The sequence below is a fragment of the Balaenoptera physalus genome, assembly GCF_965194825.1.
Source record: "Balaenoptera physalus genome assembly, chromosome: 3".
Taxonomy (NCBI): Eukaryota; Metazoa; Chordata; class Mammalia; order Artiodactyla; family Balaenopteridae; genus Balaenoptera; species Balaenoptera physalus.
This window is the reverse complement of record NC_138890.1, coordinates 61,319,603-61,335,808: the sequence shown is the minus strand read 5'-3', so window position 1 is coordinate 61,335,808 and position 16,206 is coordinate 61,319,603. Positions and strand designations below refer to the sequence as shown.

The 16,206-nt window shown below is 41.5% G+C and overlaps 1 protein-coding gene across 8 annotated transcripts in view; it reads right to left on the bottom strand.

Moving 5' to 3' along the window:
- The window catches only part of SIL1 (SIL1 nucleotide exchange factor), a 302,793-nt gene that overhangs the window by 93,618 nt on the left and 192,969 nt on the right, over window positions 1-16,206 (bottom strand). For all 8 annotated transcript variants that reach the window (XM_082454625.1, XM_082454629.1, XM_082454627.1 and 5 more), the window contains one exon: window positions 895-1,015. In XM_082454625.1, the coding sequence (XP_082310751.1) occupies window positions 895-1,015 (121 nt within the window). The remainder of the gene's footprint in view (window positions 1-894; window positions 1,016-16,206) is intronic.

The window sequence follows — 16,206 nt, the reverse complement described above, 5'->3', positions numbered from 1 at the left end:
AGCATGGCTATGTTCCAATAAAAGTTTATTTATGGACACCGAAATCTGAATTTCAAATAATTTTCAGTCATGAAATATTCTTCTTCTTCATTTTTTTTCAACCATTAAAAAATGTTAACAACAACCTAGCTTCTGGGTCATACAAAAAAAGACAGTAGTCCCAACATTTTGCTGCAGGCCATAATTTGCTGGTCCTTGTGTTAGATACTTCATGGCTGGTATTTATACTGACCTATCAAGCTGCACAATTCCAGCAGCCCCTGCAACCCCATGCCTCAACCTCCTTCTCCCTTACACAGGAAACAGCAAGCAAAAAAACTTGGTAATTCAAGGCAAAAAACAGAAAAATAGAGACTACGAATTGCCCAAAAGCAAATAATCTAAACTGATTATTAAAAAATAAGGCAACTCTTACCATTGGAGAACTTTTGAAAGCCTGTTTTAATATAGACTAACAAGAGGAAAAGTTGGTCTGAATTAAAGACTTCAAAATGCAATTTTACTGCTCACCAAGGAAGTATTACTGCAAAGCAGAAGGCTTAACAGGCCTGTTTTAATGAATAGATGACTCATCTGTAATCAGTGCATTAACTGTTGGGATTCAAATGGGTACTCTTAAAGTACTGGGAAAAATGGCTTCATTTTTAAAGCAGGTTAAGCATTCCCCTACAGCCTTTTTTAAAGTATCAATTTGCTTTGCAAACTATTTCTTTCCAAAGACCGTAGAAGTAAACATCCATAAAACCCTGAAAGATTTATCACAAATTCTAAGCTATTAAATTTCAAAAAATTTAAAGCCATGTGTATTTGGGTAAGAAACAACACATTGTCATTACTCTCAGTATTACAGGGTCAATGCTGTCAGTCTCCCAGTCCCTAGGGTTGACACTATACCTTTTGCCTTTTTTCAACCCTTTCAAATTATTTCGAAGCTTGTCCTCATCTTGGAGTTTCACTTCTCTTGCCCCAGTCTGGAGATTCAGCCGCACATGGGATCCTGCAGGAACAGCATGACCTAAAAGCCAAGAAGAGAGGAGGCTTATGACGTATACAGTACCTGGAGGGACACTGCATGTGAAAAATTCCTTCAAGCGAAGTGCATAGCACAAGTTACCTTGGAAAGATGAGGTAAACCCCGAGCATAAAAGAGTAATGATGTAGCAAGAATTCAAGTTTTCTCAATTCTGGCAGGATCATAGCAAACTCCAAGTTACACCAACCACTGTGCCTCCATCAGAGAACCAAGGAGCCGGGGAAACACCACTCCAAGACAAGCTGTTCTGTTCCTGCCATCCCACTTCAGCAGGGAGGTTCTATATCTTTGCCTAAGAATTCAAAGGGAACTTGAGTACCTGAGTGTATGTGTATAATGATCCACTTCTAACCTCAAACCCATCCAAAATGCCTCAAGGATTTTTTAAAAAGGTTATGTTCAGAGTAGAATGGGGAAACTTATCTCTGGGGAGGCTCCCTGAATTGGGGGTTAAATGATGCAAAAAGTGAGACCCAGACTGGGAATAAAGGGAATCCCAAATAGATGGTGCCCTTCGTGCAAAGACTCAGACACAGAAACTGACAGGCCGCATTCAGGAGGCAGGAAGCAGAAGAGCTTGGGAAAAGTGGAAGGGCTGTGGAGGCTGCTGTCTTGATGTGCCATTGGAACCCCAGTTTGGGTAGGAGAATAAAGGTAATGGCTGAGGAAGTTGGTTCTGGGAAGAGATGAGGCCAAATACTGGCAAGAACAACAAGAAACTGGTAACTTCTATCCTATTCCTATGATCATGGGGCAAGAGGTAACTTCTTTTAGCATTAATTCCATCTCTAAGGGAGTTCCCTGGTGGTCCAGTGGTTAGGATTTGGTGATTTCCCTGCCGTGGCCCAGGTTCAATCCTCAGTCTGGGAACTGAGATTCCACAAGCCGCGCGGCACAGCCAAGGGAAAAAAAAAAAAAATCCCATCTCCAAATGTATGAAAGGGAGAGATTATCTCACCTGGAGAGATCCAAAACCAACATAACAACAAGAGTATCTTCCCGGCTGAAGGCTAAGCAGGTCATCCTTGATTTTCCCTCTACTTGACACCCCATATACCCAATCTCCCAAATCTGGTGTTTCTCCTTCCATATGTCTTCTTTCTTCTTGAATGCATATCTTTCTCTCTGCCCTCGCCACCACTGCCCTTCTCTGAACCATAACCATCTCTCTTCTGGATACTGCCAAAGCCTTCTAACTGGCCTCTACTATCTCCTCTTACCTCCTAATCAAACTGTTCTTTACAATGAGTGATTTTTTTTTTTTTTTCAAAACACAAATCTGACTATGTTATTCCCCTGCCTTGAACCTTTTGATGGCTTCCTACTGTTCTTAAAGATGAAAATCTTCATGCTGGTCAATGAGGCCCTTTTTAGTATCTAGCTCCTTGCCTGCCTCTTCAAACTTGTCCACTCCTCATTCCCCATGTTCTAGGCCACACTGGCCTTCTTCCATTCCATGAAAGGAACCATGCTCCCTCCTACAACAGGGCCATTCCACCTGCTGTTCCCTTCGCCCAGAATGCTCCTTCCAACCCCAGCCTCCATCTCTTCATCCTTCCAATCCCAGCTAAGAGTCGCTTCCTCTCTGAGAGGCATCCTCTATTTCCCCAGACCAGATCTGGCTTCCCCCTAAAGGCTTTCACAAAACACCATGACCCTTTTTCTTTCTCTTTCTTTCTTTCTTTTTTTTTTTTTTTGACCACCCCATGCAGCTTGCAGGATCTTAGTTCCCCAACCAGGGATTGAACCCGGGTCCACGGCAGTGAAAGCACCTAGTCCTAACCACTGGACAGCCAGGGAACTCCCTGCCATGACCCTTTTTCTTAATAATACTTACCACAATCAATAGTTATATGTTAGTTTTTTATTTATCTGGCTAATATAAATGCTCAGGGTCCATCACATATCTTCAGGGTCTATCACATATGCAAGCATATAGTAAACCCTCAATAATTATATATTAAGTGAAAAATCAAAAATGGAAGAGAGAAAATCCTGGCTTATCTAGAGGTGTGTGGAAATGCCAACAAGGATTTTCACTAGGACAAGTAGATTCATAATAATTCATAATAATTAGTAGTCATAGTTATTTTTAGTAGTAATTGTACTAATAACAGTAATAATAATAATAATATCTTGAATTTTCAGACTTTTGAAATTAGAAATAAAAAAGAGAAAAAGTACATGACTTTAAAAGTTTCAGAACACAACAGGTTAGACTGTGCTAAGCTGGCCAAGGAAAAGACTAGGATCTTATGTGAATCCATTTATTTTATTTGGGGAAAATTCCAAAATTACTCCCTTCACATAAACCACCACAGGGGGCAAGAGCAACCACAATAACATTAACTTAAAATACAGGTTACGCTCATTTAAAATACATGAAACCAGCCACGGCAGCAGTGGCAGAGGCAACAGAAAACACAGTATTTCAAATATTTCCACCCCACTGGGAAAAAGGCCAAGTTAGAGAGTGTGATCTGACCTGCTTCCTTCTAGGGCCTCTCTGAAGGGACCAGAACACTGGAGAAGAACAGAACAGAGGCAAAAAGTCACCAGATACATGCAGGGATTGGGAGGTAGAGGGGAAGGGGACAAGCAGAAAATAAGACAGGAATCCAGAAAGGCAAATAGGCCTGCAAAGCCTGCGGTGTCTATCTCCCTAACCCTGGCTCCCTGAGGGGGAAGAAAATAGGTGGTAGACTGCATCATTGTCACCAGTTCTGTTCCATCCACCCCCTTTACCATGTGACCTCACAGTCCCTCCTACTAGTAGTAGAGTGTACTTTCCCAACCTTTGACTTTGGACTTGGCCTGTGATGTGCTTTGGCCAGCAGGATGTTAGCAAATGTGCCACAGAGGTTTGAAATGTGCTTGTGTGTTTGGCTTGTCTCTTGGAATTGTGTATCACTGTGAGAAGAACATGCTCTACTAGCATTCTGATCCAAGAAGGATGAGAGACCCATGGAGCAGATCTGGACCCAAAGTGCAGATTGGAGATGAACCCAGCTGAGCCCAACCACGGTCAGCCAAGTCTAGCCTATCTGCAGACATGTGAACAAGAATAAATGACTGGATACCTTTTTTAACTTTTTAACTTTGAACTACCTTTAAACGTACACTTGCAAAAATAGTATAGAGAGTTTCCATATATCACTACACAGCTTTTCCCAATGTTAATATCTTATATAGCCATAGACAGTTACTGGGAAATTAATACCAGTAACCAAACTAAAGATCCTTTTCAAACCTTACCAGTGTTTCCACTAAGGTCCTTTTTTGTTCCAGGATCCCATATGGCCTTCGGTTGTTATTTCTCCCTAGTTTCCTGCACTCTACAACCGTTCCTCAGTCTTCCCTTGTCTTTCATGACCCTGATACCCTCAAGAAATAAATACATATCAGTTATTCAGGAATGTCTGGTTCTTGTCATGATTAAACTCAAATCATGCCACCTTGACAGAAGAACAACAGAAATTATGTCATGCTCTTCTCAGTGCATCATATCAAAAGGTTCGTGATGTCAACATGTCTTATACTGGTGATACTGGTCTTGATCAACTAACAAAAGTAATCTATACTGAGCTTTTCCACTGTGGTAAACAAAAATCATGGCAAACTACCAAACTGTAGAAAACAGTCTGGCGGTTTCTCAAAATGTTAGACAAAGAGCTACCATATGAACCCAGCAAGTCTTCACCTAGGTGTATTCACAAGAGAACTAAAAACATATGTTCACACAAAAACTTGTACATGAATGTTCACTGTAGCATTATTTATAATAGCCAAAATGTGGCAACAACCCAAATGTCCATCAACTCTGAGAAATGAACAAACAAAATGTGGTCTATCCATTCAGCAGAATACTATTCAGCCACTAAAAGGAATGAAATACTTCAAATCATTAAACTGTATCTCAATAAAACTGGAATAAATAAATAAATAAAATACACAGTAACTTAAAAAAAAGGAATGAACACTGATATATACTATAACACGGACGAACTCTGAATGCATTAAACTAACTGAAAGAAGACAGATACAAAAAGTCACATATTATATGATTCCTTTCATATGAAATGTCCTGAATAGGCAAATCAACAGACATAGTAAATTAATGGTTGTCAGGGGCTAGGGGAAGGGAGGAATGGGGAATAACCACTAATAAGCATTGTTTCTTTTTGGGGTGATGAAAATGTGGTGATGGTTACACAATACTGTGTGTATACTAAAAATCCCTGAATTGTTTAAAAAAAAAAATCATGGGGGAAATATTCTGAGATTATACAAATCCTCTTTTTCCTCAAACCTTTGCACACCATTAGAGGGATCCGTTTGCGACAATTACCACTGTGGAGATGGTCTAATAGCAATTTTCTACTCCCCTCCTTCCTTACACATTTATTAATTGAAATTTCACTACAAGGAAAAACTTTTGCTCCTCCATCTACTTAATTATTTACTTTTCTTATCTCATTTTTTTTAATCAGTCATCAATTTTATACACATCAGTGTATACATGTCAATCCCAATCGCCCAATTCAGCAAATTATTTACTTTATCAATATGTTCTCATGGATATTTTATTCTATGAGTTATAATCCAATATTATCATTATTTTGTTGCTCAAATTATTTCAGCTTTGGCAACTAGGAGCTCCTTCAGGTTAGCTCTTGTGTTCCTTTGGTGAGTCCCTTTCCCCCATCATTTTCTTTTTTCAAGTACTTCCTTACTTTCTGGATCCATAAGATGCTCCAAGCTTATCTTGCATTTTCCTTTTCCCAGCCCTGGAATCAACCATTTTTCAAGGAGTCCTAGTTTTTTATTGAAGAACAGTGTTTAGAAACCATGACCTGCATGATAGGTGTGCTCATTACTGATAGGTGTGCTCATTACTAATAGGCTGTCATTGCTTCTGGGCTCTCTCTGGGTCAGAGATAAGAAATTTATATGTGTGTATACACATACATATATACATCTGTATTTCTACATCTATTTGTCTGTGGACATCTTAAAAACTACAAGTTTATACTGATATCTCAGATTCCAATCAGCCCCACAGGGTTCATCTCCCCCATTTCCTTATTTGCAACTTCTTTCTCCAATAGTGAGAAAGCTGGTTCTTTTTACCTGCAATATTATATTTATTGTTCAATACTAGTACACATAAAAAGTAGTTTCAAAATTGCTAACCCATACCCCTGTGAGAAACACATTTGACAAACTACATTACAGCATTTATATACAGCTCCTTTGTCTTTAATTTTACAGTATCTAGTCAAAGTATCATTTCACAAGGTCACTTAGGTTAGTTCCATTCTTCCCTACCCCCATCAGTATGATTATGTTATCAATTTGGTTCATTTGTTAGCGTCTGTGTTCCACTTTGTTGTTTCCATTCCTCCACATCCTGGTTGGTTCAATTTTTTATTTGGGGGCATCTGAAGGGTACATGAACTATTGCTACGGTTCTAAGAGTCAAAGCTATACAAAGAGAAATTACTGTTGTTTTAAAGCTGAGTTTTGAGTGGTTTGTTTATTGTGGCAATTCATTCCAGTGGTCCCGGAACAAGGAATTTAAAAGTGTCCAATATAAAAAAGAGTTCTTTTTTTCTGAAATTACATCATTTCTATCTTTTTAGTGTTAAAATGTCCTTTTATAAAATGAGATAATGATGATGGTGGATGATAGTGGGTTGTTTCTATGTTAAGGCCCTTAACTCAGCAAAGTAAAGAAATTGGCCTTTGGTTCCCCGAACTTTCTTTTAAAGTTTTCTGGTCCATGAAACACTATAGTCTAGAAACCACCCATCTATTCTACCAACATTCCCTAGGACGTTTGAGAATTATTCCCATGGTACACTTTAAATGACTGAATTTTATGGTATATAAATTTTATCTCAATAAAGTTGTTTTAAAAATTCATTTCTTTGGATAAAGCAGTACTTCTCCTTTTGAATCCTGGGACAGCAATTAGGCTATCAGATATAGTACAAGGTGACAGCAAGTATTCCTAGGGGCCAAGAAAAACCTAAGTTCACAGCCTAAACACAAACCCAGAAGGATAGTTCTGGGTAGGGTAGAAAGAAGAAAATGAGCCTAGAAAGCCTGAGGCCATCAAACACCTAGGCAAGAGGAATACTGGTAGAAGGGCAGGTAAGAAATATTGATCCAAGATGCAGAAGCCAATTCAAATGCCCATGGGAGGCAGGCAAATAAGAGAGATGAGGAAGGCCATCTGTAAGACAACAGGGAGTGGTGAGGGCTGAGAAAAAAATGCCCCCTCTGAAAGCATTCAAATTTTAAAATACAAAAGCTAAACAAAACATATCTATATATGGAATTCAGCCCACAGCCAATTTGTGACTACTGGAAAAGATGTTTCACCTACTGACAAATCTTGCCTTACCCAGTATTTGTCCCAACTCACCCAAGTGCCCAGTGATTAGAAACTTAGCCCTCCTGGGCTCAGAGTGGCAGCGTCCTCCTTGGGTAGTGCCCACAATGAGCCTGCTGTGCAGTCTGACTGCCCTGCTTCAGCGGAGACAGGGCCAATTGAGATGGATGCCACAGTGCCCTGGTTTCTGCGTTGGCATCAGATGCCTCGGGAGTTATATGTCTTTGGGAGGTGTCTCTGTAGGCTTTTGCCTGGAAACCTCCCCCTCCAGGGACTTCTAGGCTCTTTCAAGTCAAACCTGGACACAATGGCGGAAAATCAAGGGCTGCCGCGGCACAGCCTGCTCAGATGAGAGCTGGCCATGCGACCATGAGCACTGGAACTCTGCTACCCACTCAGCTCCTTCTTTGAGGGCCAGGTAAATTCCTTTTTATTTTTTAATCTTCATGCCCTTATGTGTCCAATGACAAGAATCTATCGTGTCTGCTTTCACTAATGTGTTAGATTGTCGTGAAGAATAAATGAGAAAACACTGTGTCAGTGCTCAGAAGAAGTTAAAAGTGCTTCAGGAAACACAGCCCCAAAAAGGTTAAATGTCAACCAGAATGAAACAAAGACATTTTATTTATCAAGTCCTGTAGGTATGTGTTAACAAGAGTAAAAATTCCCAATTATGCCGAGTTTCTAAAGGGCAGGGGCCAATTACTTGTGCCCACAGCTCAGGCTCAACTCCAGGCACACAGTAGGCCACCAGAAAGGTCAGCTTGAATGCCAGCCCCCTGGCCCCCACTTCCAAGACCAGAAAGAATAGGAGGAATATGGGACAGGAAGCAATGCCACTCACCTCCAAGCTCCTAACCAGGGCTGGTCAGAGCTGAGACTTTAGTCTCAGCCAAGCGCAGTTGCCATGGCTACCACAGCCCTATCCTCCTGCTTTTTTATTCAAAAACCCCAAACAAGTCCTGGCAAGATCCCTGCCTCACACAAATGAGCATCTATCTTGTCTCCAAGGCAGGACTTGAACTGAACCAGTAACAAAAAAATGTGCACAAATCTCTCTAGGGTGCTGAACCCTGAACCAATGTTTAATGTTTTTTGAAGGGAAACACAAATGGAGATCTTTTTTGTAAGCAGCAAAACACAGAGTGAACCAGTCTGTATTGTCATTACATTTATGCATTTCCTAAAAGGACTAAACAATGGCAAAATGAGAAAAAATAAAAATATTCTCCAAACTGATTTTTTACTCTGCTGCATAATCTACAGTCTGGGCAGGGCCTTAGAAGAGTTCTCTGGCATGGCTTCCAAGCAAGGGTGGAAATCCATCACCTGCATTAAAGCCCTTCAGATCAAGAGACTCCACAGTCTTCCTCTGGGAACAGCTATCCTGATAGCTCCCACCACATTCCAGAACTACCCTCCAAAATTTTATCTGCTGTGACCTAACCAATGTCTCCTTTCCAGTTCTCAAGGACAGACGACAGCTGGGCACCAACCTCTGTACACAGAATTCACAACAGCAGTGCTCTTCAAGTGCAAGGACTAGCAATGCTACTTGGAAGACTTCCTCTGTTACAGTTGGAGAGGTACTCTGAACAGCCATCAGGACAAAGGCTCAAAGTAACCATATCCAGGACACGGTGAGCCTCTTTCCACAACTGGCTAGTCAACAAGCATTTACTGAGGATTAGGTAAGAGCCTGCCTGCTGTATTCTAGGCATTCCTTCTACCACACCTTACTGTGTACCCACTGAAGAAAGCCACCTGCTATGTTGGGCACTGGGAAAGATACCACATTAACAAAACCAATAGCTGTCACTGAGGAATATGAAGTAAACGAGGAAGAGGGGTAACAATATTTAGAGTCCCAAGTCCAGAGAACAGCTTTCAGGCAAGCAAAGAAGTGGGCATAATCAGGGGACAATGAGTAACTCCATTTGAAACTCAGCATATAACAGAAAGAGAAGGAGCAAAGAGGCTAGTTAGAAAGCTATTATACTTGACCTAATCAGATATAATCAAGCCTGAATGAGGGGAATGGGTAGGGAATGGGAAGAGTGAGACGGAGTAAGGGACGACAGTATTTTGACCAGAAAAACTTAGGAATTCTATCTGACAGGGGCCAGTCCTCCTTCCCTCAAAAGCACCAGACCTTTAAGCATGTGCAGTGACTCCTCGCACCAGCCCAGGAGACCTGTCAGAGCCCCACAATTTAGTAAATCCACGGGTAAAGGAGAACAGGGGAGAAGGGACAGAGGGGGTACTTTCACCCAGAGACTCAGGATGGGTATCCCACACCTGTTTCCTAGCCCACTGATTGCCTCCGTTCCCCTTTTATCTCTACCCTCAATGTGTTCCATGTTCCTCTTTAGCTCAGAAGAAGACCCAGTGAGACTAACAGATATAGCACAGCCCCTTAATCAGAGCACTTGAGCTTTTACATCCATGCTGGGAACTGGTTTTCAATAACCCTATTGATTGCTATAGGCTACTAGTTCCTGCCATTTCTTTTTTTAGAGATATAGTCCCCACCCACACCCTACTCTCTCAACCCTACAAAATGTTGACTATATTCAGATTTCAATCCATTTTCAATTGTGCATACATGTATCTGTTGGGGATGAGGAGACGGGGGAAAGACCTGAGAAAACTAGAGGGATTTCCCTGGTGGTCCAGTAGTTAAGAATCCATCTTCCAATGCAGGGGACGTGGGTTCGATCCCTGCTCAGGGAACTAAGATCCCACATGTCACGGGGCAACTAAGCCCATGCGCCACAACTAGAGATCCTGTGTGCCGCAACCACAGAGCCCACGCACTCTGAAGGCCACACGCCACAACTACAGAACCCACACGCTCTGGAGCCCGCGTGCCACAACTAGAGAGAAGCCCGTGCACTACAACTACTGAGCCCATGCACCGCAACAAAGAGCCTGCGTGCCACAACAAAGACCTGACGCAGCCATAAGTAAATAAACGAACGAATGAATGAATGAAAAGAAAATTAGAAGAGGAAAGGAATCATTAAGAGACCAAAGGCCAGGCAGTTCTTCCAGCTCTCTAATCCCACTTAGGAATTATTGAGTCAAATAAAACCACATTTTGAAAAGTCTCACTACAATTGAAGTTAACCATAAGATACTGGCAATGAGTTTCACTTAATAATGAGGAGGGGAAAAACAGCAATTGGGAGTGAAGGAGTTAAATGTGCCCCTTTCCCAGGGGTCAGGGACCTTAGTTCCACTACAGCTCATTTTCTGGAGAAGACTCGGGGATTCCAGAGTGCCTGCATTTCCCACCCAGGCACAATTTCATTAGCAGCTCATTAGCAAGAGTGGCAACCATTTCTGACTCTTGTTTTTCATAATATTTATTGGTTAATTGACACTTTGAACACAAGTTGACTGAGAACCAAATGAAAGTGCTAAAACCATTCATTAGTCAAATTTAAAACACAAAGATTATATTCTAAACAAACCCTTTGTTCTCATTTATTTTCCTCAAACAGAAGTCATAATTTAATAAGAGGGCTAAGAAAGCAAAGTGCCAAGATATTGTGCCGCAATTTTTTTATAAATTTATTTATTTTATTATTTATTTTTATTTTTGGCTGTGTTGGGTCTTCGTTTCTGTGCGAGGGCTTTCTCTAGTTGCGGCGAGCGGGGGCCACTTTTCATTGCAGTATGCGGGCCTCTCACTGTCGTGGCCTCTCTTGTTGCGGAGCACAGGCTCCAGACGCGCAGGCTCAGTAGCTGTGGCTCACAGGCCCAGTTGCTCCGTGGCATGTGGGATCTTCCCAGACCAGGGCTCAAACCCGTGTCCCCTGTATTGGCAGGCAGATTCTCAACCACTGCACCACCAGGGAAGCCCGTGCCTTAATTTTTAATCCTTTTTTTCCTACCACATCAGACCCCAGGGTTCCTGACATCATAATTGGCTGTTTGTTCTCTTTTACAGCACCTGTTACCTCCACAGCCAAACGTAGTTCTGTGAATTATTTCAAAACAGTACCAGCTACTCCTGACCTCTACTATTTCCCCAGTACCTGATTCAAAAGCCCCTCAGTTTGGATGCTCCCTGCAGTGGAAAGAGAGGAAATCCATAAGTATGAGGGGAGCAAAATTCCTAGGGCCAAATTTCTCTCTAGATAAGTTCTAAAGGATGGGACTCAACTCCCTTCCTTTTTGAGGGAGAGGGGCAGAATACAAACCAGAAGGGGAAAAGATGCAAATGGAGCAATAGATACAGTGTAGAGAAGGCAGTCAAGGAAACAACTGGTCCCAAGTCCTTGCCCCTGCATTGTGAGAGGGCCTCCCTTAAATGTAGGCAACATGGACAACAAAATGAGGTTAGTTACCTGAGCCTTCTTTCAGCTATCAAAATGTAATGACAATCCCAACTTGTTGTCTCTTAAAGTTTTGGATCATGAGTATTAAGAGACCTACTAAGCAGTGCTGTGCTTTGCTTTCTTCACCTGCACTGCTAGTCTCACCAGAAGGAGCTATAGCCTCTAGCACTTGGGTGACCTGGGCAGTTATCCAGTCCAGTGGTAGAGGGCACAGGCTAAGGAAGACCCAGGTTCCAGGTCCAGTTCTACCACTTAATAGCTTTGAGACCTTGGGAAAATAAGCTCTGTGGCCCATGTACAGAACGGGGCTTAGAGTACTCACTTCATAGAGTTCACAGAGTTCACTGTGAGGAATAAGAGATAATGCAAGTGGGATGCTTAGGGTTCATCCAGAGTACTCTCAACAATGGTGTTTGCTGGACTCTTGTCTCTCTCTGACTTGTTCAGTCTTCCCAGCTATGGGACAGGGACCATTACAGATGGTTAGACTGAGTGTTAACAAGCTCTCAGTACGTACTTAATTGAGTTCTGTAGAGGATAAGTGAGTACATGATTTTTGTAGAATTTTCATGTCAGACTGCCTCATTAAGGCTGCATGAAGTTCAATACAATGAAGCCTACAGGGCATCCAAATGGAGAGGGCAGCCAGTTAAACCAGGCTTCTACCACACTGAAAAGATGCACTTCAGCCTTCCTTGGCTGGGGCCAGCAGTAGGCCAACCAAACCCATTTAAGATGGAGCGGTCCTACCTATCCTATTCCCCAAGTCAGAACAGAAATCAGAGGCCATAACCAGCAGCATGACTTAAGCAAACGTGGGGAGGATTTAAATGAGAACAACTGCCAAGCCAGCAACAAGGGAAAAGTTTCAGGTTTCCCGATAAACTTAATTCAAACACAGGCTCAAGCCAATTTTGTAACAATGCACCATAAGGCTTATAAAAGCAGATGCCCTGCTCTGGCTTCATGTTCCTAGGGGGACAGTGCTTGCAGGTGCCCACCCAAGCATGGGTGAGAGCCCTGGATGTTCCAGGCCACTGGGCACAAGGTTGGTGCTTCAGCAAACCTGCTAATATGTACACTTCTGACAAGCAGCCTGCTTCATACTTCCAACCCGTCGTCACAACAGCTGATGCTGCCCCCAGCTGTGCCTCCCCACAATGCTCCCAATCCTAAGCACTTAATGTTAACTCTGCAACCGTCACTTGATTATATACACTCTACCTGCTATACACTCTGAGGTCCCCTACAAGTACACAGGCAGTGCCTGCAAGTTCTGGCCTCGGTGCTTACTACCATTCATGAGTGGACTCACTCCCTGCCGAGTGCTTCTGGTCTGGATCCCTTTTGATAGAAATCACCTCACAAAAAGCCATTGCCAAGACACCCTCTTTCCACCTGCCATTTCAAATTTATGAGAGAAGGCAAACCCTTCAGAATTCCACGGACACCAGCATCGTGAGCTAGAAGGAACCTTAGGAGATCGTGAGACCTAATCTCCACTGGAAAGATACATGATCCCTCCTTGTGCCATGCCTCCTGCCATTGCAGCCTGGCGAAGCATCCCCAAGGACAATTCTGTTGGCACTCTCCTTAAAACCTTCAGTGGTTTCTTTGCTACCCTCCCAAGTACCAATACTCCTGCTGGTGTTCAGATCCACCTAATACAGCAAAGTCCCTGCCTAATAGTCTCTGCCTTATCTCCCCTCATCCACAAATACCCCATCCTCTGGCCAAACTCACCCACGCTTTCTTTGGTCCTTGATACTGCCTCTTTACTTGCTTTTACTCGGTCAAATTAAAATCCATTTTTTAACGGCCTAACTCAAACAATTCTATGCAGCTTTATACACTGTCTTCCCTTCCTTTCAACCTTGAGTGTCTTGCTTATTCCTCTCAAATGGCACTTCCTCTATTCATTTTTTCTTACTCAGTTGGGTTCTTTGATACTCATTCAACAGATATTTACTAACCACCTACAGTATGCCAGGTTTTAGGGAAATCAAGGATGAGACATGGCCTCTCTACACTTAAGGAAATCTCTGGTCTGGTGAGGGAAGCAAATCCATAGAAATATGATACTTGTCAAAATTTCCCCAGTAGGTTAAATTCTCCTTGAAGTCAGGACATCTTTATATTCCTACAGTGCTAAACAGAGTGTCTGGTAGTAAATGTCCACTGTGTGTATGTTCCAAAACAAAGGTAAGTTAGCTTTATGGGAAGAAAAGCAAATAATTTCCTCTTTCTGAAATGTGGGGCAAAGGGATGTATTGCTGCAAAGACAGTCTTTAACATGGGATCATGGGAAAATAAAACCTAATTTAATAAATACAATACATATTTTAAAATGCGTTTTAATTCCACAGTATCATTCCTCAACCCACAAGTTAAATGAGATAGAGGTACAAAAACTAAGAATTGCACAAAGAGGGACTTCCCTGGCATTCCAGTGGTTAAGACTCCACGCTTCCACTGCAGGGGCACAGGTTCCATCCCTGGTCGGGGAACCAAGATACCGCATGCCGCGCAGTGCGGCCAAAAAAAAAAAAAGAATTACAGAAACAGAGAGCAAGAGATCAAAACAGAATGAGAGACCTACACTGTTGGTGGGACTATAAGCTGGTACAGCCACTATGTAAAACAGTATGGAGGTTCCTCAAAAAACTAAAAATGTAGTTGCCATATGATCCAGCAGTCCCACTCCTGGGCATATACCCAGACAAAACTATAATTCAAAAAGATACATGCACCCTTATGTTCATAGCAGCACTATTCACAGCAGCCAAGATATGGAAGCAACCTATATGTCCATCAACAGATGAATGGATAAAGAAGATTTGGTATACACACACACACACACACACACACACACACACACACACACACTGGAATACTACTCAGCCATAAAAAAGAATGAAATAATGCCATGTGCAACAACATGGATGAAACTAGAGATCATCATACTAAGTGAAGTAAGTCAAAAAGAGAATGACAAATACCATATGATATCACTTATATGTGGAATCTAAAATATGATACAAATGAACTTATGTACAAAACAGAAACAGACTCACAGACATAGAGAACAGACTTGTAGTTGCCAAGGGAGAGGGAGTTTGGGGTTAGCAGATGCAAACTATTGTATATAAAATGAATAAACAGCAAGATCCTACTGTATGGCACAGGGAACTATATTCAATATCCTGTGATAAACCATAATGGAAAAGAATATGAAAAAGAATGTACAGATATGTATAACTGAATCACTTTGCTGTACAGCAGAAATTAACACATTGTAAAGCAACTATACTTCAATTAAAAAAATTTTTTAAAGAAAAAAAATGAATGAGTAACCAACAACAATTAAAAAAAAACAGAATGAGAGAGAAGCATGGTTGAGCTCTTAACTGTTAGTAAACCACACACATCAGACTTCACTGTGGACTTCAGAGTATTATCACCTCTGATTACAGGCTTTGGTGGACGAACTATTGGTCGTAGCTCTACAACTGCTCTTTATCCTTAAACTTTCAAGTATTCCCAAGTCCACCAAACAGAAGCAAAAGAGATCTGGTGGCTAGGAAGGCAACAAGAACTGTGTCACCTGAGAACAGTTGGTGAAGACTCTAAAATTGTATGTGAAATATTTAAGTATACAATTACATTTTTCTGAGAAGGTTTATAGCTTTTACCAGTTTCTTAAAGAGGTCTGTAAATCACTCTCCCAACACACATATAAACATGCATCCCTTGGAGAGCCTGTAGGCCAATACTGGGAAGGCTACACAGCAACAGGCATTCTAATACACTGTAGGTAAAGATACAAATCAGTGCAATGTTTTTGGTCATCTGGTAATACCTATTAAAACTGTAAATGTTCATTTCATTTGACCCAGCAGATTCCACTTGTAGGAATGTATCCAATAGAGACATTCACCTAAGTACACAACTGATATATTGATAGAATGTTCATAACAGCATTTTAATAATTGCAAACGAGAAACAATACAAAATGTCCATCAGTAAGGGATTTACTACACAATGCACTTTATGCCTTCAATGGAACACAACAGTCTCCAATAAGGAGGAGGGAGAATTATACTGACATAAAAAGATGACTAAAACTAAACAAAAAGAACAAGCTACAAATACATGATTTCATCTTTCTTTTTAAAGAACATATATGTTAATGTGGCAGCAATACAGTTTTTAATCTATCCAAATCCTCACATTAAAACAGTGACTAGATAGCAAAACCAACCCTATAAGCAACATTTGTATCAAAACAAAGTGAAAAGACGCCTACAAATCCCCAAACAGAAGCGAAGCAGGTGAAGACAAATCACCAAATCTGCATGGTATCAGTCTCTGTATGGGAGGACACAGGAAGCAATGGCGTGTCTGACAAACTTGAAAAAGGAAAACCCCAA